General features: G+C 68.9%; 1 protein-coding gene across 1 annotated transcript in view; it reads right to left on the bottom strand.

Annotated features, from left to right (window-relative positions):
• The window catches only part of FBN3 (fibrillin 3), a 175,344-nt gene that overhangs the window by 38,132 nt on the left and 113,153 nt on the right, over positions 1-24,059 (bottom strand). Inside the window, exons 24-40 of the mRNA XM_075903143.2 lie at positions 23,143-23,370; positions 20,209-20,334; positions 19,842-19,970; positions 18,553-18,678; positions 14,736-14,861; positions 13,809-13,931; positions 13,437-13,562; positions 12,598-12,723; positions 11,841-11,963; positions 10,542-10,664; positions 7,980-8,105; positions 5,956-6,078; positions 5,630-5,752; positions 4,739-4,900; positions 2,832-2,900; positions 1,650-1,775; positions 713-838 (exon numbers count right to left, since the gene is read on the bottom strand). Of these exons, the coding sequence (XP_075759258.2) occupies positions 713-838; positions 1,650-1,775; positions 2,832-2,900; positions 4,739-4,900; positions 5,630-5,752; positions 5,956-6,078; positions 7,980-8,105; positions 10,542-10,664; positions 11,841-11,963; positions 12,598-12,723; positions 13,437-13,562; positions 13,809-13,931; positions 14,736-14,861; positions 18,553-18,678; positions 19,842-19,970; positions 20,209-20,334; positions 23,143-23,370 (2,211 nt within the window). The remainder of the gene's footprint in view (positions 1-712; positions 839-1,649; positions 1,776-2,831; positions 2,901-4,738; positions 4,901-5,629; positions 5,753-5,955; positions 6,079-7,979; positions 8,106-10,541; positions 10,665-11,840; positions 11,964-12,597; positions 12,724-13,436; positions 13,563-13,808; positions 13,932-14,735; positions 14,862-18,552; positions 18,679-19,841; positions 19,971-20,208; positions 20,335-23,142; positions 23,371-24,059) is intronic.

The raw sequence follows: 24,059 nt of genomic DNA, 5'->3' as shown, positions 1-24,059 counted from the left end.
CGGGTACCAGGCTGGAGGCAGGGCAGGGGTGGGGTACTGGGTTGGGGGCAGGGCAGGGCAGGGCCGGGGTAGTAACGGGTACCAGGCTGGAGGCAGGGCAGGGGTGGGGTACTGGGTTGGGGGCAGGGCAGGGCAGGGCCGGGGTAGTAACGGGTACCAGGCTGGAGGCAGGGCAGGGGTGGGGTACTGGGCTGGGGGTAGTACCAGGTCCTGGGTTGGGGTCCCTTGAACGGCCATTCCCCGTAGCCCCGCGCCTCTTCTCACTAGTTCAGTCTTTGGCTGCCCCGAAGAGGGGACAGGACCGCCAGACCTGGCACCGGCCCGGGGTGCCCAGGGCAGTGAGCTGCAGGGGGGAATGGAGCCCCCAGGCCCACCCCAGCAAGCCAGGCCTCCGGCATGGAGAGCAGCCCGGCATGGAGCTGGGAGCAGCCTGCGACCCTGCTGCACCTGCAGGGCCCATCTGAGCATCCCCCCTTCTCCCCAGTGGGTCTGGGCAGCGCCCCGCAAGGAGCGAGCACGGTGCCTGTGAGGCAGGGGGCTCGCCCTGGCTGGCAGACTGACCCCCAGCCTCTCGCCTCGCCCTGCCGGCACCGGCCCACCTGGCCAGCGGCTCTGGGCAGGCAGGCGGGAAGGGATGTGCCCGAGGCTCTGGAGTGAGTCAGTGGCAGAGCACCAGGTGGCTGCGTCCCCGCCAGCTGGCCGCAGCCCCTACCCATGCAGTTGTTGCCGCCGTTGACCTGCATGTACTCCGGGGGGCACACGCAGGTGTAGTTGCCCAGGGTGTTGTAGCAGGTCCCAGGGCCGCAGATCCCGATGTGCGCGGAGCACTCGTCGATGTCTGCCAAGGCAAGGGGCAGGGGCGCCCGTCAATACAGGCGAACTAGGCGGCCCCCGAGGGCTCTGGAGGCGGGGGCGCCGATCGCCTGTTTCGCCCAGGGCGCCAGTTGCCGGCAGCTCGTCTAGGGCCGCTCCTGGCAAGGGGGGGGCGGTTACAGCCGCTCTCACGGGGGGGTAGGGCCTGGCCAGGGCGGGAGGGCAGCTCCACGCATGCATGTACCATCCCACACGGCTGTACACGCATACGCGCACACACACACACACACTCACTCCTGTGTGTGCACACACCCTCTCCCATGAACACACCCACACACACGGACACCCACAACCCCTCCCGTGTATACACACATGCACACATCCACCCTCCTTTGAGTACACACACACACACACACACACACACACACACACACACACATGCACATCCACCCTCTCCTGTATACACACACGCACATGGGCATGCGCCCTTCACATGTACACACCCAGCCACTCACCCTCCCATGTGTACACACACACACACACACACACACACACACACACACACAGAGGTATGCATCCGCCACGTGTACACACACACACACACACACACACACACACACACACACACACCCTTCCATGTGTACACATACACAGACATCCACCCTCCCGTGTGTACATACACGAACATGGGCACGCACCCTCCACATGTGTGTACACACACACACCCTCCTGTGTGTACACACATGCACACACACACCTCCCCTCCCATATACACAGCCACACACAGGCACCCCCTGGTGTGTACACACACACACACACACTCGGCAGCGCGGTACCTTCACAGATGCGCGTGTCCTCGTTGAGGTAGTAGCCCAGTGGGCACTCGCACTGGAAGCTGCCGAACGTGTTCACACAGTTGCCTCCCTGGCAGAGGCCGGGCAGCTCCTGGCACTCGTCGATATCTGTGAACGCAGAGCGGCTGGGAAGCCCTCGCCCCACGGACCCAGCAGGGCCCTGGCCTGTGCTGCCAGCCCGGCCCCTCCCCGGCCCCTCCCCGGCTCCCCGCGGCTCTGGGCCCTCGCCCCACTGCCTAGCAGGGCCCTGGCCTGTGCTGCCAGCCCCGCTCCTCCCCGGCCCCTCCCCGGCTCCCCGCGGCTCTGGGCCCTCGCCCCACTGCCTAGCAGGGCCCTGGCGTGTGCTGCCAGCCCCGCTCCTCCCCGGCCCCTCCCCGGCTCCCCGCGGCTCTGGGCCCTCGCCCCACTGCCTAGCAGGGCCCTGGCGTGTGCTGCCAGCCCCGCTCCTCCCCGGCCCCTCCCCGGCTCCCCGCGGCTCTGGGCCCTCGCCCCACTGCCTAGCAGGGCCCTGGCGTGTGCTGCCAGCCCCGCTCCTCCCCGGCCCCTCCCCGGCTCCCTGCGGCTCTGGGCCCTCGCCCCACTGCCTAGCAGGGCCCTGGCGTGTGCTGCCAGCCCGGCTCCTCCCCGGCTCTGGGCCCTCGCCCCACTGCCTAGCAGGGCCCTGGCGTGTGCTGCCAGCCCCGCTCCTCCCCGGCCCCTCCCCGGCTCCCCGCGGCTCTGGGCCCTCGCCCCACTGCCTAGCAGGGCCCTGGCGTGTGCTGCCAGCCCGGCTCCTCCCCGGCTCTGGGCCCTCGCCCCACTGCCTAGCAGGGCCCTGGCGTGTGCTGCCAGCCCCGCTCCTCCCCTGCTCGCCCCCCGCTCTCCACCCGCTTGCCTCCGGCTCTGGGCACTTGCTGCACGGACCCAGCCCAGCTTGCCCCCCACTCGCCCCCGGCTCTGGGCCCTCGCCCCACCGCCCAGCAGGGCCCTGGCGTGTGCTGCCAGCCTGGCTCCCCCCGGCTCTGGACACAGACTCATCACATGCCACGTGGTGCAGCAGGGCCAGAAGCCGGCGCCCAAGCAGTGCCAGGGCCCGTGGAGGGGCTCAGAGCGCCTCCTGCTGGCCTGCAGCCATGGCGCCAGGCTGCCTGAGCTGGGGGTTCCCCCGCCGGGGGCTCCGCTTACCCTCCAGGATGACGGTGATGGGGTTGGGCCTGAAGCCTTCTCCTCCGGGGCACAGGGTCTTGTACTCGGCTAGGGAGAGAGTCAGTTACTGGCGGCAGCGAGTCCGGCTCCGCGGCTCCCGGGAGAAACCTGCCAGAACTCGGGCAAACAGCCAGCGGGGCCCCAAGTGCCCCAGAGCCAGCCCGGAGCAGCCCAACTGCCTCTTGCGCCCGCCTTGCCCCCAGCCCAGCTCCCCACGGCCTGGTCCGGGAGAAGGGATAACGAGGGGAAACGTGGCGGGAGATCTGCTGGCGGGACACGTGCTCGAGTAAGGGGGGAGCGGAGCATCCCTGGACCAGCCAGCTTGCAGGCAGGGCTGAGAGGAGAGGTAGGGGCCAGTTCGGTTTGAGTCACCAGAGCCACGAGCCACGCGCGGGGGCTGGGTGCCTAGGGACACTAGCCACGCGGGGGGGGGGGTGTGCCCAGGGACACTAGCCACGTGGGGGGGGGTGCCCAGGGACACTAGCCACGTGGGGGGGGGGTGCCCAGGGACACTAGTCATGTGCAGGGACTGGGTGTCAAAGGACACTAGCCACGTGGGGGGGGGTGCCCAGGGACACTAGCCACGCGGGGGGGGGGTGCCCAGGGACACTAGCCGCGGGGGGGGGGGGGGTGCCCAGGGACACTAGTCATGTGCAGGGACTGGGTGTCAAAGGACACTAGCCACGTGGGGGGGGGTGCCCAGGGACACTAGCCACGCGGGGGGGGGGTGCCCAGGGACACTAGCCACGTGGGGGGGGGGGGTGCCCAGGGACACTAGTCATGTGCAGGGACTGGGTGTCAAAGGACACTAGCCACGTGGGGGGGGGTGCCCAGGGACACTAGCCACGTGGGGGGGGGTGCCCAGGGACACTAGCCACGCGGGGGGGGGTGCCCAGGGACACTAGCCACGCGGGGGGGGGTGCCCAGGGACACTAGCCACGCGGGGGGGGGTGCCCAGGGACACTAGCCACGCGGGGGGGGGTGCCCAGGGACACTAGCCACGTGGGGGGGGGTGCCCAGGGACACTAGTCATGTGCAGGGACTGGGTGTCAAAGGACACTAGCCACGTGGGGGGGGCCCAGGGACACTAGCCACGCGGGGGGGGGGTGCCCAGGGACACTAGCCACGTGGGGGGGGGTGCCCAGGGACACTAGCCACGTGGGGGGGGGTGCCCAGGGACACTAGCCACGCGGGGGGGGGTGCCCAGGGACACTAGCCACGCGGGGGGGCGGGTGCCCAGGGACACTAGCCACGCGGGGGGGGGTGCCCAGGGACACTAGCCACGCGGGGGGGGGTGCCCAGGGACACTAGCCACGTGGGGGGGCGGGTGCCCAGGGACACTAGTCATGTGCAGGGACTGGGTGTCAAAGGACACTAGCCACGTGGGGGGGGCCCAGGGACACTAGCCACGTGGGGGGGCCCCAGGGACACTAGCCACGTGGGGGGGGCCCAGGGACACTAGCCACGTGGGGGGGCCCCAGGGACACTAGCCACGTGGGGGGGCCCCAGGGACACTAGCCACGTGGGGGGGGCCCAGGGACACTAGCCACGTGGGGGGGGCCCCAGGGACACTAGCCACGTGGGGGGGCCCCAGGGACACTAGCCACGTGGGGGGGGCCCAGGGACACTAACCACGTGGGGGGGGCCCCAGGGACACTAACCACGTGGGGGGGGCCCCAGGGACACTAGCCACGTGGGGGGGCCCAGGGACACTAGCCATGTGGGGGGGGCCCCAGGGACACTAGCCACGTGGGGGGCTGGGTGCTAAATGACTTGCAGATCCCCTCCGTGCTACAGAGCGATGCCCCCGCCCAGCCCCGTGGCCTGCAGCCCGGAGCCCCCCACCCCGCTAGCCTGTGGGAGCTGAGCCTCAGCCCCGCACTCACTGGTGTTGGCTGGCGGGCAGAGCTCACAGGGGTTCCCCCAGGCACGGCCCAGCGAGCAGCAGCAGGAGGCCCGAGTGACGCCGACCCCGATCTCCGCGCTGCACGAGATCCCGCCGTCGCCGCGGTCCTGCGTGTCCAGGAAGCAGTTCCCGACGCGGGTGTCTGCGCGGGCAGGTGGGAGACCAGGAGCCTCAGGGAGCAAAGCCCGACCCGCCCTGGCCCACCCGCCGAGGGGGGCACGGCAGGGCCTGGGCAGCAAGGGGGGGGCTGCTGGCCATGGACAACGTCCCCCCCGATGGCAGCAGGTTCCCTCGTCGGCCGCCATCGCCCAGGGCAGAGCATCTCTCCGCCTCCCCGGCCCAGCCCAGCCCAGCCCAGCCCAGCCAGCTCCCCCGGCCCAGCCCCCGGCCAGCTCCCCTGTCCCAGCCCCCCTGTCCAAGCCCCCGGCCAGCTCCCCCATCCCAGCCCCCGGCCAGCTCCCCCATCCCAGCCCCCGGCCAGCTCCCCCATCCCAGCCCCTGTCCCAGCCCCCAGCCAGCTCCCCCATCCCAGCCCCCGGCCAGCTCCCCCATCCCAGCCCCCGGCCAGCTCCCCCATCCCAGCCCCTGTCCCAGCCCCCAGCCAGCTCCCCCATCCCAGCCCCCGGCCAGCTCCCCCATCCCAGCCCCCGGCCAGCTCCCCCGTCCAGCCCCTGTCCCAGCCCCCAGCCAGCTCCCCTGGCCTAGCCCCATGCCCAGTCCCCCGGTTCTGTTAGACAAGGCATGAGCCACCTGCCCTAGTGTGGGGCTAGAGAGACCCCTCGGGGCTGCTAACGGAGGGGCCGTGTTCCGGTGTCCCCAGCCTGGGCAGCCGGGGAGCGTGGCGGCCGGACCCTGGTGGGGCCGCACTCACCCACACACCCCACTCCGGTGGGGTTCAGCTCGAAGTCCTGGGGGCAGTTGCACAGGTAGCTGCCCGGCGTGTTCACACACAGCCCGTTGATGCAGTTCACCGGGTCCGCGCACTCGTTCACGTCTGCAGGGACGGGAGGGAGGGGCTTGGGGTCGGGCTCACCAGGGACACGTGCCACCGCCCTGCGCTCCAGGGGAGGGGGAGGATTCCCGCCCCGGGGACGACGGGGAGCCCAGGCCCACCCCATCCCGCGAGCGAGGGGCCTTCTCGGAGCAGCCCTGTGCCCGCGCTGGCGGGCTCCTGCCTGGCTGCGCCGCCCCAGCTACCTGTGCAGTTGCCCCCGCTGCGGTCGAGCTCGTAGCCATCGTCGCAGGCGCAGCGGAACATGCCCGGCAGGTTCTGGCAGCTCCCGAAGACGCAGATGTTCTGGAAGGTGCATTCGTCGATGTCTGCGGGGAGAGGCAGCCGGGCTGAGGGAGCAGCGAGCAGCTTCCTCGCTCCCCCGTGAGAGCACGACCCCCAGTCAGCTCGCCAGGGAGGAGACGCTGTCCTGGGCTCAGTGCGGCCCTCCTGCAGCAAGCCCCCATCCTCAACACCTGACACCGCTCTGCAGCCTACAGGGGCCGCTGTGGCAGCATGGTCAAGCAGCCTGGCTTTAGGCTTCAGCCTCCTTAGGGTCATGGGTTTGAATCCCACCGCTGCCAGAAACACTTTTCAATAAAGAGTTAGATATATTCCCTGAGGACAGGTTCATCAACAATTGTTAACCAGGGAGGGCGTCTCTGTCTGAGGCTGGGAACAGGGGAGGGATCACATGGTGATTCATAGAATCATAGGGCTGGGAGAGACCTCAGGAGCCATGGAGTCCAGCCCCCTGCCCAAGGCAGGACCAATCCAACTCAGTCAGCCCAGCCAGGGTTGTGTCAAGCAAGGACTTAAGCACCTCTAGGGACGGAGATTTCCCCAGCCCAGTGCTTCACCACCCACCTAGTGGAATAGTTTTTCCTAATCTCCAACCTAGCCCTCCCCCACTGCAACTTGAGCCCATTGCTCCTTGTTCTGCCACCTGCCCCCACTGAGACCAGCCTCTCTCCATCCTCTTTGGAACCCCCCTTCAGGACGTTGCAGGCTGCTCTCAAATCCCCCCTCACTCTTCTCTTCTGCAGACTGAACAAACCCAAATCCCTCAGCCTCTCCTCGTAGGTCATGTGCTCCAGCCCCCTCAGCATTTTGGTGCCCTCCACTGGCCCCTCTCCAATGCGTCCACAACCTTTCTACAGTGGGGGGCCCAGAACTGGACACAATACTCCAGATGTGGCCTCACCAGCGCCGAATAAAGGGGAATAATCACTTCTCTGGATCTGCTGGCAATGCCCCTCCTAACGCAGCCTCTTCTCTTCCCTCCCTCCGGGCACCTGGCATTGGCCACTGTGGGCAGACAGGACCCTGCACTGGATGGACCTTTGTTCTGACCCCACCCGGCCGTTCTCATGTTCTTACATGACTGAAGCCCCAGCGAGCTCAGTGGGGGGCACGGGGCCAGGGCCCAGCACTGCAGCAGTGAGGCACAAGGGCCCGGCTGGCTGGGGCAGCGTGGGGGGGCCAGGGCCAGCATGGGGGGGCCAGGGCCCAGCACTGCTGCAGTGAGGCACAAGGGCCCGGCTGGCTGGGGCAGTGTGGGGGGGCCAGGGCCAGCGTGGGGGGGGGCAGGGCCCAGCACTGCAGCAGTGAGGCACAAGGGCCCGGCTGGCCAGGGCAGCGTGGGGGGGCCAGGGCCAGCGTGGGGGGGCCAGGGCCAGCGTGGGGGGGCCAGGGCCCAGCACTGCAGCAGTGAGGCACAAGGGCCCGGCTGGCCAGGGCAGCGTGGGGGGGCCAGGGCCAGCGTGGGGGGGCCAGGGCCCAGCACTGCAGCAGTGAGGCACAAGGGCCCGGCTGGCCAGGGCAGCGTGGGGGGGCCAGGGCCCAGCACTGCAGCAGTGAGGCACAAGGGCCCGGCTGGCCGGGGCAGCGTGGGGGGGCCAGGGCCAGCGTGGGGGGGCCAGGGCCAGCGTGGGGGGGGCCAGGGCCCAGCACTGCAGCAGTGAGGCACAAGGGCCCGGCTGGCCAGGGCAGCGTGGGGGGGCCAGGGCCAGCGTGGGGGGGCCAGGGCCAGCGTGGGGGGGCCAGGGCCCAGCACTGCAGCAGTGAGGCACAAGGGCCCGGCTGGCTGGGGCAGTGTGGGGGGGCCAGGGCCAGTGTGGGGGGGCCAGGGCCAGCGTGGGGGGGCCAGGGCCGGCGTGGGGGGCAGGGCCAGCACTGCCGCAGTGAGGCACCAGGGCCCGGCTGGCCGGGCAGCGTGGGGGGCTCTTACCCTGGCAGGCCCTGCTGTCCTCCGTGGGGTTGAAGCCCATCTCGCACTCGCAGCGGTAGCCCCCGGGCGCGTTCAGGCACTGCCCATTCTCGCACAGGTTCACGTTGTCCGCACACTCGTCTACGTCTGCAGCAGAAGCCCCGGCACGTCAAGGCAGCCGTGGGCACCAGGCTGGAGCCCCCTCCCCCCCAGGAAACTCCCAGGAGCTGCCACATCACAGCGCTCCCTGGCCTCCGGCTCACGGTACGCAAGCAGGTGGGGCTGGGGTAACCCTGAGGGGGCTGGGGAGATCCCAGGGGTGAAGGGGTGGGGGGCTGGGGAGATCCCAGGGGTGAAGGGGTGGGGGGTTGGGGAGATCCCAGGGGTGAAGGGGTGGGGGGCTGGGGAGATCCCAGGGGTGAAGGGGTGGGGGGTTGGGGAGATCCCAGGGGTGAAGGGGTGGGGGGCTGGGGAGATCCCAGGGGTGAAGGGGTGGGGGGCTGGGGAGATCCCAGGGGTGAAGGGGTGGGGGGTTGGGGAGATCCCAGGGGTGAAGGGGTGGGGGGCTGGGGAGATCCCAGGGGTGAAGGGGTGGGGGGCTGGGGAGATCCCAGGGGTGAAGGGGTGGGGGGTTGGGGAGATCCCAGGGGTGAAGGGGTGGGGGGTTGGGGAGATCCCAGGGGTGAAGGGGTGCTGGGTTGGGGAGATCCCAGGGGTGAAGGGGTGGGGGGGGGAGATCCCAGGGGTGAAGGGGTGGGGGGGGGAGATCCCAGGGGTGAAGGGGTGGGGGGCTGGGGAGATCCCAGGGGTGAAGGGGTGGGGGAGATCCCAGGGGTGAAGGGGTGGGGGGCTGGGGAGATCCCAGAGGTGAAGGGGTGGGGGAGATCCCAGGGGTGAAGGGGTGGGGGGCTGGGGAGATCCCAGGGGTGAAGGGGTGGGGGGTTGGGGAGATCCCAGAGGTGAAGGGGTGGGGGGTTGGGGAGATCCCAGGGGTGAAGGGGTGGGGGGCTGGGGAGATCCCAGGGGTGAAGGGGTGGGGGGTTGGGGAGATCCCAGGGGTGAAGGGGTGCTGGGTTGGGGAGATCCCAGGGGTGAAGGGGTGGGGGGTTGGGGAGATCCCAGGGGTGAAGGGGTGGGGGGCTGGGGAGATCCCAGGGGTGAAGGGGTGGGGGAGATCCCAGGGGTGAAGGGGTGGGGGGTTGGGGAGATCCCAGGGGTGAAGGGGTGGTGGGTTGGGGAGATCCCAGGGGTGAAGGGGTGGGGGGTTGGGGAGATCCCAGGGGTGAAGGGGTGCTGGGTTGGGGAGATCCCAGGGGTGAAGGGGTGGGGGGTTGGGGAGATCCCAGGGGTGAAGGGGTGGGGGGTGCTGCATAAAAGCCTCCGCCCGAGCTATTACTTGATTTCACACCTGGCCTTTCTGGAAAGACACTAAGCTGCAAGGCCCTGCCAACACATGACTGAGAGACGGACAAAAACCTCCTGCCCACTGCATTGCTGGGGTGCGGGCAGTTGTCTTCTAAATCACTTCATTACTGATGATTTGTAAATGATTCTCCGAGGCTTTGTAATTGTTTCAGCTCCATTGCCGGTTAAACGCTGCAACGCCTTGTCATCTTTGTTAAACCTCGCAACTTTGTAACTCTCAGCCACTTTGCTTGTAATTTGCTCTAAACTGCATTCTCCCCTGGGATAGGAATGTGTGGGTCTGTCTACACTACCCTCCTAGTTCGAACTAGCGGGGTAATGTATGCATACCGCACTTGCAAATGAAGCCTGGGATTTGAATTTCCCGGGCTTCATTTGCATAAGCGGGGAGCCGCCATTTTTAAAACCCCGCTGGTTCGAACCCCGTGCAGCGCGGCTACACGCGGCACGAACTAGGTAGTTCGAACTAGGACCTTGTGAAATGAGGAGAAGTTCTTTTTCTGAGAAGTTCCTCTTCCTGCAGCCAGAAGCTCTCTTTGTTTCTTGACCAGCTTCCCAGCCATGATCAGCAGACAGACCCTCCAGAACCAACATACCTTGGCTCCTTCTGCAACCCATATGCCTGTGTAAGTGTGTGAGTGCCTGAGGGCAGGGATAGTTGAAGCAAAATGCAGGACAATGTAGCACTTTAAAGACTAACAAGATGGTTTATTTGAGGGCAGGGATGAATGTGTGTGAATGAATGAAGGGGTGTGTGTGAGAGAGGCTGAGAGTGAGAAATGGCTGGTTCCCCTTTAGTGGTAGTTCTGTCCCCTTTAGCTTCACCATATTGTGGAGTGTTAATTCCTCAGTCAAGAAATCCATACTAGTGTAACCCTGGGTGCTCTTCAGTGGGAATTTTTTGAGTAACAGGAGGCTGGGGAGATCCCCGGGGGAATGGGGTGGGAGGCTGGGGAGATCCCAGGGGGAAGTGAGCAGGGAGGAGGGGAATGAGGAGATCCCTGGGGGGAAGCAAGTGGGGGGGGGGGAATGGGGAGATCCCTGGGGGGAAGCGAGCGGGGGGGGGGGGGGATGGGTGGTGCTTGGGGACCGTCCCAGTTTGCCTGGCAGGTGGGGACGGGGAGCCGGCTGGGACCGATGGGAGCCGGCAGCCGGTACCTGAGCAGGAGGAGCCGTCGCCAGAGAAGCCCTCGCGGCAGGCGCAGCGATAGGAGCCGGGCGTGTTCACACAGTTGGCGTTCAGGTTGCACTTGTGCTCCTCAGTGGCACATTCATCCAGGTCTGTGGGGAGAGCCCAGGGCAGCACGGGGGTCACAGGCTGGGCTGCAGCCCCCAGGCTCCTTCCTCTGCTTGCTGGCATGGTGACAGCTAGCAAGCACAGCGCCACAGCTGCGAGACACTCAGCCACGCTCACCTGCTGGTGAGACGTGGACGCGTGTGCACGGACACACACCACTGGTGAGACACGGACGCGTGTGCACGGACACACACCACTGGTGAGACACGGACGCGTGTACACGGACACACACCGTTGGTGAGACGCGGACGCGTGTGCATGGACACACACCACTGGTGAGACGCAGACGCGTGTGCACGGACACACACCGTTGGTGAGACGCAGACGCATGTACACGGACACACACCACTGGTGAGATGCGGACGCGTGTGCACGGACACACACCACTGGTGAGATGCGGACACGTGTGCACGGACACACACCGTTGGTGAGACGCGGACGCGTGTGCACGGACACACACCGTTGGTGAGACGCGGACGCGTGTGCATGGACACACACCGTTGGTGAGACGCAGACGCGTGTGCACGGACACACCACTGGTGAGACGCGGACACGTGTGCACGGACACACACCGTTGGTGAGACGCGGACGCGTGTGCACGGACACACACCGTTGGTGAGACGCGGACGCGTGTGCATGGACACACACCGTTGGTGAGACGTGGACGTGTGTGCACGGACACACCACTGGTGAGACGCGGACACGTGTGCACGGACACACACCACTGGTGAGATGCGGACACGTGTGCACGGACACACACCACTAGTGAGACGCGGACGCGTGTGCATGGACACACACCGTTGGTGAGACGTGGACACGTGTGCATGGACACACACCGTTGGTGAGACGTGGACGTGTGTGCACAGACACACACCACTGGTGAGACACTGACACGTGCGAACAGACACACACCACTGGTGAGATACTGATGCGTGTGCACACAGAAGTGTTTCCTGAGGCACTGACACACAAGCACTGCCCATCAGACAATGAGACGTGTGCACAGACCCACCCGCTGCCTGTGAGACACCAACAGGCTGGCACAGACCTGCACTGCCGGGAGATGCTGACACTGACACACATGTGCACACTCGGCCCCGTGGTCCTGGAACGTCTCTAGGGCTGCACACGGCCGGGTGCGGGGAGCTGCTCCAACTCACCGTTGCATTTGAGCCCGTCCCCGAGCCAGCCAGTGCGGCACTTGCACTTGAAGCTTCCGGGCACGTTGATGCAGGAGGCGTGCGCGTCGCAGTTGTGAGCCCCGATCTCACACTCGTCAATATCTGCCCAGAGGAAGGACAGGAGCCCTGAGCCAGCCAGGCCCTCCCAGGACCCCCTGAGGCAGTGGAGGTGCACGGTGGGGTGACCCTCAGCGGAGTGGGGGCGCACAGCGGGATGACCCCCAGGGCAGTGGAGGTGCATGGTGGGGTGACCCTCAGCGGAGTGGGGGCGCACAGCGGGGTGACCCCCAGGGCAGTGGAGGTGCATGGTGGGGTGACCCTCAGCGGAGTGGGGGCGCACAGCGGGGTGACCCCCAGGGCAGTGGAGGTGCATGGTGGGGTGACCCTCAGGGGAGTGGAGGTGCACGGTGGGGTGACCCCCGGGGAATGGAGGTGCACGGTGGGGTGACCCTCAGGGCAGTGGGGGTGCACAGCGGGGTGACCCCCCGGGCAGTGGAGGTGCACGGTGGGGTGACCCCCGGGCAGTGGGGGCGCACAGTGGGGTGACCCTCAGGGCAGTGGGGGCACACAGCGGGGTGACCCCGGGGAGTGGGGGCACACAGCGGGGTGACCCCCGGGGAGTGGGGGCGCACAGCGGGGTGACCAGTGTATGGCAAGAGGAGAGGCGGGATATAAATCACTTGGCTCCAATTCCTGCGCAGACCCAGCCCCCCGCCCAGGCTGGCACGGTGCCCACCTGTGCAGCCCGTGGTGCCCTTGCGGACGAAGTAGCCGAGCTGGCAGTGGCAGATGAAAGAGCCCTTGGTGTTCTCGCACTCGCCGTGCAGGCAGATGTTGGGGTTCAGGTCACACTCATTCACGTCTGCAGGAAACAAGGCTCAGTCCCCTGGACCTTGGGCCCGCGCCGCTCCCGACCCCCCTGCTCCGGCCGCTCCCGACCCCTCTGCACCCGGCCACTCCCGACCCCCCTGCTCCGGCCGCTCCCGACCCCCCTGCTCCGGCCGCTCCCGACCCCCCTGCTCCGGCCGCTCCCGACCCCCCTGCTCCGGCCGCTCCCGACCCCTCTGCACCCGGCCACTCCCGACCCCCCTGCTCCGGCCGCTCCCGACCCCCCTGCTCCGGCCGCTCCCGACCCCCCTGCTCCGGCCGCTCCCGACCCCCCTGCTCCGGCCGCTCCCGACCCCCCTGCACCCGGCCGCTCCCGATCCCCTTGCTCCTGACCCCCCTGCCCACGGCCGCTCCCGATCCCCCTGCTCCGGCCGCTCCCGACCCCCCTGCTCCGGCCGCTCCCGACCCCCCTGCACCCGGCCGCTCCCGACCCCCCTGCTCCGGCCGCTCCCGACCCCCCCTGCACCCGGCCGCTCCCAACCCCCCCTGCACCCGGCCGCTCCCGACCCCCCCTGCACCCGGCCGCTCCCGACCCCCCTGCTCCGGCCGCTCCCGATCCCCTTGCTCCCGACCCCCCTGCTCCGGCTGCTCCCGCCCCCGTCAACAGCCACTTCCACAACTGGCCACTCCCACCCCCTGCCCACGGCCGCTCCCACCCCCCTGCTGGCGCCGGCTCGGCCTGCTCACCCACGCAGGTCCGCATGTCCAGCGAGGCCATGAAGCCGTCGAAGCAGAGGCAGCGATACTCCCCGGGGACGTTGGTGCACTGGCCGCCGTCGCAGATCTCCGGGCTGTCCTCACACTCGTCGATATCTGACCAGGGAGAACCGGTCAGGGCAGGGCCTGGGCCCAGGGGCTGCAGCCGGGGGGGGGGGGGGGGGGGGGAGTCACTGGGCACAGGATACGCCCCCTTGGCCGCCATGGGCATCCGTGTCCTGGCCAGGGCCCAGGACCCGGTGAGCAGGGGGGGCCATCAGTGCCCAGGGCAGTGGGAGAGGGAAGGGGGCGGGGGTGAGGCCCGTCAGTGCCCAGGGCCATCTGGTGCCAGTCCCCACTCACCAGCACAGGAGCGCTGGTCCGGCAGCAGCGCGTACCCTGCTCCGCAGCTGCACTGGTAGCTGCCCTCGGCGTTGGCGCAGTGCGTGTCGCAGCCGCCGTTCAGGATGGTGCACTCGTCAATGTCTGCGTGGGAACGGGCGACCCAGTCAGCCCCAGGGGAGCCCCCGGTGGCGCCTGCACCCCCAGCCTGGGATCAGGGAGCCCCCGGATAGGACACCGGCCCGGGGGGGAAGATGGCTCCTGGCGCTGCCATGCCACTGGGGGGGCGGGGGGACAGGGGGGGACGTCTTGCTGCCCTCCAGGCTCCTTGCCATCCAACCTGTGCCAGGGTGCCTGGTGCTAGCTGGGGCGTGGTTGGGCGGGGCGTAGGGGGACACATGGCTGGGTGGGCCGTAGGGGGAGGCATGGCTGGGCGGAGCAAAGGGGGGTGCTGTGGGTGGGTGGGGCATAGGGTCCTGGTGGGGTATAGGGGGGAGGTGTGGCTAGGCAGAGCATAGGGGGAGGTGTGGCTGGGGCAGGGCATGGAGGCATGGGGGGCCTAGGGCGACGCATGGCTGGGTGGGGCATAGGGGGATACGTGGCTGAGCGGGGCATAGGGGATGTGACAAGAGGGGCATTGGGGGCGTGGCATGGGGGGTGAACTGGGCGGAGCATGGGGGCGTGGTGGGTTATACGGGGACGCGTGGCTGGGTGGGACACAGGGGGGAGGTGTGGCTGGGCGGGGCCTAGGGGGTGTGGTGGGTTATATGGGGACGCGTGGCTGGGTGGGACATAGGGGGGAGGTGTGGCTGGGCGGGGCCTAGGGGGCGTGGTGGGTTATATGGGGACGTGCAGCTGGGCGGGGCCTAGGGGGACGCATGGCTGGGTGGGGCATAGGGAGGCGTTTCACACCCAGGCTGAGCGTCGGCCCGCGGGGCCCCCACTCACCCACGCAGCCCTGCCGGTCGGGAGTGCCCTGGAAGCCGGCGTCGCAGGCGCACTGGTAGGTGCCGATGACGTTGACGCAGTGCCCGTTGCGGCACAGGCTGGCACTGAGCGAGCACTCGTTGGTATCTGGCCGAGAGCGAGAGGGTGAACGGGCCGCTGGGCCCAGCCATGGCCGGGGCTGCCCCCTGGCTCCCCATCCCGGCCCTCCCAGAGCCTGACTGCACGAGGGGCAGAACCAGCTCCCGCCTCCGCCCCAGATGCTGCAGCTGCCAGGGGCACATGCCCACAGCCAGGAAAACGTGCCAGGGGCCACGAAGCCTGGTGCCCACCCGTGAGCCCTGACCTCGTGCGCTCTGCCCTAGACTGTGCAGGCTGCTCAGGAGGGACCAGCGCCCTCAGACTGGGGGCCAGACCCAGAAGGGAGCTGCAGGGGGATCTTGAGGTTCTTTTAGGAGGGTCACGGGGTTGCCACCCTCACGTCTGTGCTGCCTTCAGAGCTGGCACAGGAGTGCAGGGTTGGAAGGCTGGCCAGGAGCCCGGCTCGGAAGGCAGCGCCCGCCAGCAGCAGCGCAGACGTCGGGAGCGCAGGGTGGAAGGCTGGCCAGGAGCCCGGCTCGGAAGGCAGCGCCCGCAGGAGCAGCGCAGACGTCGGGAGCGCAGGGTGGAAGGCTGGCCGGGAGCCCGGCTCGGAAGGCAGCGCCCGCAGCAGCAGCGCAGACGTCGGGAGCGCAGGGTGGAAGGCTGGCCGGGAGCCCGGCTCGGAAGGCAGCGCCCGCAGGAGCAGCGCAGATGTCGGGAGCGCGGGGTGGAAGGCTGGCCGGGAGCCCGGCTCGGAAGGCAGCGCCCGCAGCAGCAGCGCAGACGTCGGGAGCGCAGGGTGGAAGGCTGGCCAGGAGCCCGGCTCGGAAGGCAGCGCCCGCAGGAGCAGCGCAGACGTCGGGAGCGCAGGGTGGAAGGCTGGCCGGGAGCCCGGCTCAGAAGGCAGCGCCCGCAGGAGCAGCGCAGACGTCGGGAGCGCAGGGTGGAAGGCTGGCGGGGAGCCCGGCTCGGAAGGCAGCGCCCGCCAGCAGCAGCGCAGACGTCGGGAGCGCAGGGTGGAAGGCTGGCCGGGAGCCCGGCTCGGAAGGCAGCGCCCGCAGGAGCAGCGCAGACGTCGGGAGCGCAGGGTGGAAGGCTGGCCGGGAGCCCGGCTCGGAAGGCAGCGCCCGCAGGAGCAGCGCAGACGTCGGGAGCGCGGGGTGGAAGGCTGGCCGGGAGCCCGGCTCGGAAGGCAGCGCCCGCAGGAGCAGCGCAGACGTCGGGAGCGCGGGGTGGAAGGCTGGCCGGGAGCCCGGCTCGGAAGGCAGCGCCCGCAGGAGCAGCGCAGACGTCGGGAGCGCAGGGTGGAAGGCTGGCCGGGAGCCCGGCTCGGAAGGCAGCGCCCGCAGGAGCAGCGCAGACGTCGGGAGCGCGGGGTGGAAGGCTGGCCGGGAGCCCGGCTCGGAAGGCAGCGCCCGCAGGAGCAGCGCAGACGTCGGGAGCGCAGGGTGGAAGGCTGGCCGGGAGCCCGGCTCGGAAGGCAGCGCCCGCAGGAGCAGCGCAGACGTCGGGAGCGCAGGGTGGAAGGCTGGCGGGGAGCCCGGCTCGGAAGGCAGCGCCCGCCAGCAGCAGCGCAGACGTCGGGAGCGCAGGGTGGAAGGCTGGCCGGGAGCCCGGCTCGGAAGGCAGCGCCCGCAGGAGCAGCGCAGACGTCGGGAGCGCAGGGTGGAAGGCTGGCGGGGAGCCCGGCTCGGAAGGCAGCGCCCGCAGGAGCAGCGCAGACGTCGGGAGCGCGGGGTGGAAGGCTGGCCGGGAGCCCGGCTCGGAAGGCAGCGCCCGCAGGAGCAGCGCAGACGTCGGGAGCGCGGGGTGGAAGGCTGGCCGGGAGCCCGGCTCGGAAGGCAGCGCCCGCAGGAGCAGCGCAGACGTCGGGAGCGCAGGGTGGAAGGCTGGCCGGGAGCCCGGCTCGGAAGGCAGCGCCCGCCAGCAGCAGCGCAGACGTCGGGAGCGCGGGGTGGAAGGCTGGCCGGGAGCCCGGCTCGGAAGGCAGCGCCCGCCAGCAGCAGCGCAGACGTCGGGAGCGCGGGGTGGAAGGCTGGCCGGGAGCCCGGCTCGGAAGGCAGCGCCCGCAGGAGCAGCGCAGACGTCGGGAGCGCAGGGTGGAAGGCTGGCCGGGAGCCCGGCTCGGAAGGCAGCGCCCGCCAGCAGCAGCGCAGACGTCGGGAGCGCGGGGTGGAAGGCTGGCCGGGAGCCCGGCTCGGAAGGCAGCGCCCGCCAGCAGCAGCGCAGACGTCGGGAGCGCGGGGTGGAAGGCTGGCCGGGAGCCCGGCTCGGAAGGCAGCGCCCGCAGGAGCAGCGCAGACGTCGGGAGCGCGGGGTGGAAGGCTGGCCGGGAGCCCGGCTCGGAAGGCAGCGCCCGCCAGCAGCAGCGCAGACGTCGGGAGCGCGGGGTGGAAGGCTGGCCGGGAGCCCGGCTCGGAAGGCAGCGCCCGCAGCAGCAGCGCAGACGTCGGGAGCGCGGGGTGGAAGGCTGGCCGGGAGCCCGGCTCGGAAGGCAGCGCCCGCAGGAGCAGCGCAGACGTCGGGAGCGCAGGGTGGAAGGCTGGCCGGGAGCCCGGCTCGGAAGGCAGCGCCCGCAGCAGCAGCGCAGACGTCAGGGGGACGCCGGCCCAGGCCAGTCTCACCTCTGCGCTGCTGGCGGTGGCTCTGCCTTCTGAGCTGGGCTCCTGGCCAGCAGCTGCCGCTCTCCAGCGGCCCAGCTAGGGCACAGCACTGCCAGCAGCAGGGCAGAAGTGAGGGTAGCCGTGCTGCACCCCCAACAACTCTGTGACCCCCCCACAGCTCCTTTTGGGGACGGGGCCCCAGCACCAGGAAATGTCGCAGTTAAATCGCCGAAGCCACGACATGGGCCGTTTCCAAACCCCATGGCTAACTGACCAAAATGAATTTGAGGGGCCCTCGCCACAGGCCTCTGCCCCGCCCGCCTCCCTCTCACTAGTGAAACCGGGCAGCCCCCGGCCCATCACCGTGTTGGCCAGTCCCTCCAGGCTCTGGGTCCGAATCTGGGAAATGCAGCCTGCCCTGAGCTCCCCACAGCCCGGAGTGGGCTCCTGACCAGGCCCCCAGCTCCCCACTGGCTCTGCACGGGCCCAGCGGGCCCCTGACCAGGCCCCCAGCTCCCCACTGGCTCTGCACGGGCCCAGCGGGCCCCTGACCAGGCCCCCAGCTCCCCACTGGCTCTGCACGGGCCCAGCGGGCTCCTGACCAGGCCCCCAGCTCCCCACTGGCTCTGCACGGGCCCAGCGGGCTCCTGACCAGGCCCCCAGCTCCCCACTGGCTCTGCACGGGCCCAGCGGGCCCCTGACCAGGCCCCCAGCTCCCCACTGGCTCTGCACGGGCCCAGCGGGCTCCTGACCAGGCCCCCAGCTCCCCACTGGCTCTGCACGGGCCCAGCGGGCTCCTGACCAGGCCCCCAGCTCCCCACTGGCTCTGCACGGGCCCAGCGGGCCCCTGACCAGGCCCCCAGCTCCCCACTGGCTCTGCACGGGCCCAGCGGGCTCCTGACCAGGCCCCCAGCTCCCCACTGGCTCTGCACGGGCCCAGCGGGCCCCTGACCAGGCCCCCAGCTCCCCACTGGCTCTGCACGGGCCCAGCGGGCCCCTGACCAGGCCCCCAGCTCCCCACTGCCCGGGCCAGGCTCTGCACGGGCTCAGGGGGCTCAGGACTGCTCCCTCTGACGGGTCTCACCCAGTGCGCTCCCCGCGCTGGCTGTGCGGCAGTACCCTCCCCAAGCACTCACCCACGCAGGCATTGCCTTCCCCCGTCAGCTCGTGGCCCGGGGGGCAGACGCACTCGAAGCTGCCCTCGGTGTTGACACAGATCCCTCCGCGGCACAGCAGCGGGTCCCGCTCGCACTCGTCGATGTCTGGGAGGCAGGGCACAAGGACTTGGTGCCAATCGGCCCTGCTGAGGGTCATTGAGGGCCTGCTCCCAGCAGCCCTGGGCCGAGTCCCTGGCTGCTCCCCCGGGATTAAGCTCCCAGGACGTTCCAGGGGAATTTTGCTCTTTCCTGCCCCCAAAGCCACCTGTGCAGTTGGAGGGGGTGGGGGGAACACAGGGGCCTGGCCGTGGCCTCCCTGCCCACAGGGAAGGCTAGTGGGGTCTGAGGTGTGGTGACAACGCTAAGCCACTCCCACCATGGCCCCACTGCAGGGTCCAGAGGTTGCCCAATGCTCCCCGATGCAGGCTGGGCTCTCCCCCCTGGCACCCCGCCTCTGCCAGCCCCCCTTGGCCCTCCAGACTCTCCCACCCCCCACCCTGGACGCTTGCAGGCTCTGTGCTATCCCAGGCAACCCCCTCGGGCCCTGCTCCACGCGCTCGGCTGAATGGAGCCCGGGGAGGCGCCCAGGCTGAGGGAGGCCCTGCCCAGCAGAGGAGCAGCGCCCGCCCCAGACTGCAGGCCAGGTCGGGGCTGCGCCCTCCCTGAGCGGTGCCAGGCGGAGGAAGGGGGGGTGGGGCCCGGGGCGCTCTCGCTCGGCAGGAAGGGGGTGGGGCCCGGGGTGCTCTCACCCAGCTGTGCTGGGGGGCAGGAGGGGAGGCGGGGCCCGGGGCACTCTCACTCGGCAGTGCTGGGGGGCAGGAAGGGGGCGGGGCCCTGAGCGCTCTCACCCGGCAGTGCCGGGGGGCGGGAGGGGGGCGGGGCGCTCTCACCCGGCAGTGCCGGGGGGCGGGAGGGGGGCGGGGCGCTCTCACCCGGCAGTGCCGGGGGGCGGGAGGGGGGCGGGGCGCTCTCACCCGGCAGTGCCGGGGGGCGGGAGGGGGGCGGGGCGCTCTCACCCGGCAGTGCCGGGGGGCGGGAGGGGGGCGGGGCGCTCTCACCCGGCAGTGCCGGGGGGCGGGAGGGGGGCGGGGCGCTCTCACCCGGCAGTGCCGGGGGGCGGGAGGGGGGCGGGGCGCTCTCACCCGGCAGTGCCGGGGGGCGGGAGGGGGGCGGGGCGCTCTCACCCGGCAGTGCTGGGGGGCGGGAGGGGGGCGGGGCGCTCTCACCCGGCAGTGCTGGGGGGCGGGAGGGGGGCGGGGCGCTCTCACCCATGCAGTTCTTCATCATCAGGAAGCCGCTCTCGTAGCCCTCGAAGCACTCGCACTCGAAGCTGCCCGGCGTGTTGACGCAGGCGCCGTGGCCGCACAGGTCGGGCGAGATGCGGCACTCGTCGATATCTGTGGGCGCAGCAGAGTCTCAGCCCCCAGCCCCTGTAGCCAGGGCGCTGCCTGCCCCGGGAACCCAGCCTGGCCAGGGCTGGCTTGCGTGTGCGGCCAGGAGGAGACCCTGCAGCCTGGGGGGCAGGCTGGGTGTGCCGCAGAGGGTCTCCCGGGGGCCAGCGCCCTGCCCCAGGAGTGCCCAGGAGACCGGGGAACAGTCGGGGCAGCCGCAGAGGGGTGGGCTCCTCTCCCTTACCCGTGCAGTTCCTTTCCTCGGCGTCCAAGGCGAAGCCGCTGCCGCACAGACACCGGAAGCTGCCCACGGTGTTCCGGCAGGTCCCGTGCGCGCACAGCCCGGGGAAGACCTTGCACTCGTTCACATCTGGGGGGCAGGCGGAGAAGTCAGTGCTGCAGCCGGGGAAATCTCCTGCTCCCTGGGCGCCAGCTGCAGCCGGGGAAATCTCCTGCTCCCCGGGCGCTGGCTGCAGCCGGGGGAATCTCCTGCTCCCCGGGCGCTGGCTGCAGCCGGGGGAATCTCCTGCTCCCCGGGCGCTGGCTGCAGCCGGGGGGAATCTCCTGCTCCCTGGGCGCTGGCTGCAGCCGTGGGGAATCTCCTGTTCCCTGGGGGTACGTCTACACTACAGCGCTAGTTCGAACTAACTTAGTTCGAATTAGTTAATTCGAACTAAGCTAGTTCGAACTAACGCGTCTAGAACTAAAAACTAGTTCGAACTAGCGTTTTGCTAGTTCGAACTAGTAAGTCCACATTGAGTGGACTCTGAACAGGGCTTAAGGATGGCCGGAAGCAGTACCGGCAGGGCATAAAAGGAGGACTTAGAGCATGGAGATGCTGTCTCAGGCTAGCCGAGGGCTGCGCTTAAAGGGTCCCGACCCCCACCCCGGACACACAGTTCTAAGGGGTGCCCCGCTTGCAAAGAAGTTCTGGCTTGGAGTGCCCTGAGTGCCCACACTGGGCACATCACACCACTCGGCCATCAGCCCGGCTGCACTTGCCGCAGGCTGCCATCTGGGGAGAGGGAGTAATTGGGGGGCTGCAGGAGAGCTTCCACCCCCAGAAGCCCGCAGAGCCAGCCCAGTCCTCCCCATCGGGGGCTCGTACCCCATTCCTCCCTCACCTCCTTCCACTTACCCTTCCCTAGCCCCCCTTCTTATTGATGTACAAAATAAAGATAACGTTTCTTCCAACATTGACTCTGTCTTTATTGAAAAAAACTGGGGGAGACTGGGAAAAGGAGGTGGGAGAGGGGAAGAGAGAGGCTGGGAGAGGGGAGGGCAACTAACATGATCAGGGGTTGGGAACAGGTCCCAGATGAAGAAAGGCTACAGAGACTGGGACTGTTCAGCTTAGAAAAGAGGAGACGGAGAGGGGACAGGATAGAGGTCTCTAAAAGCAGGGGTTGGGTGGAGAGGGTGCATTCAGAAAAGTTCTTCCTGAGTTCCCATAAAGAAGGACTAGAGGACACCAAAGGAAAGGAATGGGTAGCAGGCTTGAAACTAGTAAGAGAAAGTTGTTGTTCTTGACAAAGCAAATAGTTAACCTGTGGAACTCCTTGCTGCAGGAGGCTGTGAAGGCTACAACTAGAACAGAGTTTAAAGGGAAGTGAGATAAAGTCATGGAGGTTGGGGCCATGGAGTCCTATTAGCCAGAGGGTAGGAGTGGTGTCCCTGCCCAAAGTTTGTGGAAGGCTGGAGAGGGATGGCACGAGACAAATGGCTTGGTCACTGTCTTCGGTCCATCCCCTCCAGGGTCCCTAGGGTTGGCCGCTGTCGGCAGACAGGCTACTGGGCTAGATGGACCTTTGGTCTGACCCAGGACGGCCATTGTAAGCTCAGGGCTCAGTGTCGGGGGTCTCAGTGGACCCCCTTGATTTTCATGCACACCTGCTCCTGGGTGGCCAGGCTGGCAGCTCTCCTGCCCTAGACGGCCACTTTCCTGTGCCTAGTGCGGAGATCGTGGACGAGGTCCACGATGTCCGCACTAGCCCAGGAAGGTGCCCGCCTCTTGCGGTCCAGGGCAAGCTCCCGGGAGCCGCCAGCCTGGTCCCGGCAAGAGGGGGTGGGCTGGGGGGCATCGGGTGGGTGGCTCTGTGCCGTGCCAGGTGCAGGGTCTGCTAGCTGGGTGCTGGCAGGCTTGCACCTGGCACGGGCACCGTAGCCAGCCCGTGCCCCTTTAAGGGATCCGGGGCCGGGAGGGGGGCATAGAGTTTCCCTGGTGTTGGCCAGAGTGGCCACCAGGGAAACCTGGGGAGGGCTAGCCTCCCACTAGTTCGAACTAAAGGGCTACACAGCCCTTAGTTCGAACTAGCTAGTTCGAACTAGGCGTTAGTCCTCGTAAAATGAGGTTTACCTAGTTCGAACTAAGCGCTCCGCTAGTTCGATTCAAATTCGAACTAGCGGAGCGCTAGTGTAGCACCTATTAAAGTTAGTTCGAACTAACGTCCGTTAGTTCGAACTAACTTTGTAGTGTAGACATAACCTGGGCGACGGCTGCAGCCGGGGGGAATCTCCTGCTCCCTGGGCGCTGGCTGCAGCCGTGGGGAATCTCCTGTTCCCTGGGCGACGGCTGCAGCCGGGGGGAATCTCCTGCTCCCTGGGCGCTGGCTGCAGCCGTGGGGAATCTCCTGCTCCCTGGGTGCTGGCTGCAGCTGGGGGGAATCTCCTGCTCCCCGGGTGCTGGCTGCAGCCGGGGGAATCTCCTGCTCCCCGGGCGCTGGCTGCAGCTGGGGGGAATCTCCTGCTCCCCAGGCGCTGGCTGCAGCTGGGGGGAATCTCCTGCTCCCCGGGCGCTGGCTGCAGCCGGGGGGAATCTCCTGCTCCCCGGGCGCTGGCTGCAGCCGGGGGGAATCTCCTGCTCCCCAGGCGCTGGCTGCAGCCAGGGGGAATCTCCTGCTCCCCGGGCGCTGGCTGCAGCCGTGGGGAATCTCCTGCTCCCTGGGTGACGGCTGCAGCCGGGGGAATCTCCTGCTCCCCGGGCGCTGGCTGCAGCCGGGGGGAATCTCCTGCTCCCCGGGCGCCGGCTGCAGCTGGGGGGAATCTCCTGCTCCCCGGGTGCCGGCTGCAGCCGGGGAAATCTCCTGCTCCCTGGGCGCCGGCTGCAGCCGGGGGGAATCTCCTGCTCCCCGGGCGCTGGCTGCAGCCAGGAAGGGCCACTCGCGCCCTGGGCACTCACCTTTGTAGAAGGGCCTGCCCGAGAGCACGTCCCCTCTGTTGGCAAAGCCGGGGCCCCGGGGGCAGATGGCCTTGTACTCGGGGCTGCCGGCTCGGGGGCATTCCTCGCAGTCCCTGCCCCAGGCTGAGCCCACGGAGCAGCAGCACATGTCGATCCGGTACTTCCCGGGCAGGGGCGCGGTGCACTCGTCCTCCTCCCACTTGATGTAGCACTGCTCTGCACGCACATCTGCAGGGGGAGCCCGGCTCAGTGCCCGGGGGCGGGGCTGCCTGGGGCCTCTCCCTTCCTGGGGCACCCCCCAGCCCGACAGTCCCGCTGAAGGAGCCTCCCCCACCACTAGAGGCACCTTCCCAGGGGCCAGCACCCCTCAGTCCTGCAGCCCCGGGCTGGCTTCCTCCCCGAGTTAGAGCTTCTTCTCTCTGAGTGCCTGGCTGCAGGGAAGCCCTGGTTCCTCCTGCCTCCGGTGGGCACGGAGAACCCACGGCCGCCCACTCCAGAACAGCCCCACCCCAGGCGGGAGCTTGGGATACTGTCCCCACCCCGTGCTCCCCTGCTCTGCCGTTCTCCCCTGCCGGCCTGCCCTCCCCTGCCCCCCTGGCCCCCACACTCTCCTGCCCCCCCGTTCTCGTACTCCCCTGCTGGCCTGCTCTCCCCTGACCCCCCTGACCTCCACACTCTCCTGCCCCCCTGTTCTCGTACTCCCCTGCCGGCCTGCCCTCCCCTGACCCCCTGACCCCCACACTCTCCTGCCCCCCCGTTCTCGTACTCCCCTGCCGGCCTGCCCTCCCCTGCCCCCCTGGCCCCCACACTCTCCTGCCCCCCCGTTCTCGTACTCCCCTGCTGGCCTGCTCTCCCCTGACCCCCCTGACCTCCACACTCTCCTGCCCCCCCGTTCTCGTACTCCCCTGCCGGCCTGC

The sequence above is a fragment of the Pelodiscus sinensis genome, chromosome 32 (assembly GCF_052426305.1).
Source record: "Pelodiscus sinensis isolate ZL-2025 chromosome 32, ASM5242630v1, whole genome shotgun sequence".
In the NCBI taxonomy this organism is placed as follows: domain Eukaryota; kingdom Metazoa; phylum Chordata; order Testudines; family Trionychidae; genus Pelodiscus; species Pelodiscus sinensis.
This window is presented reverse-complemented; position numbering and strand designations above follow the sequence as displayed.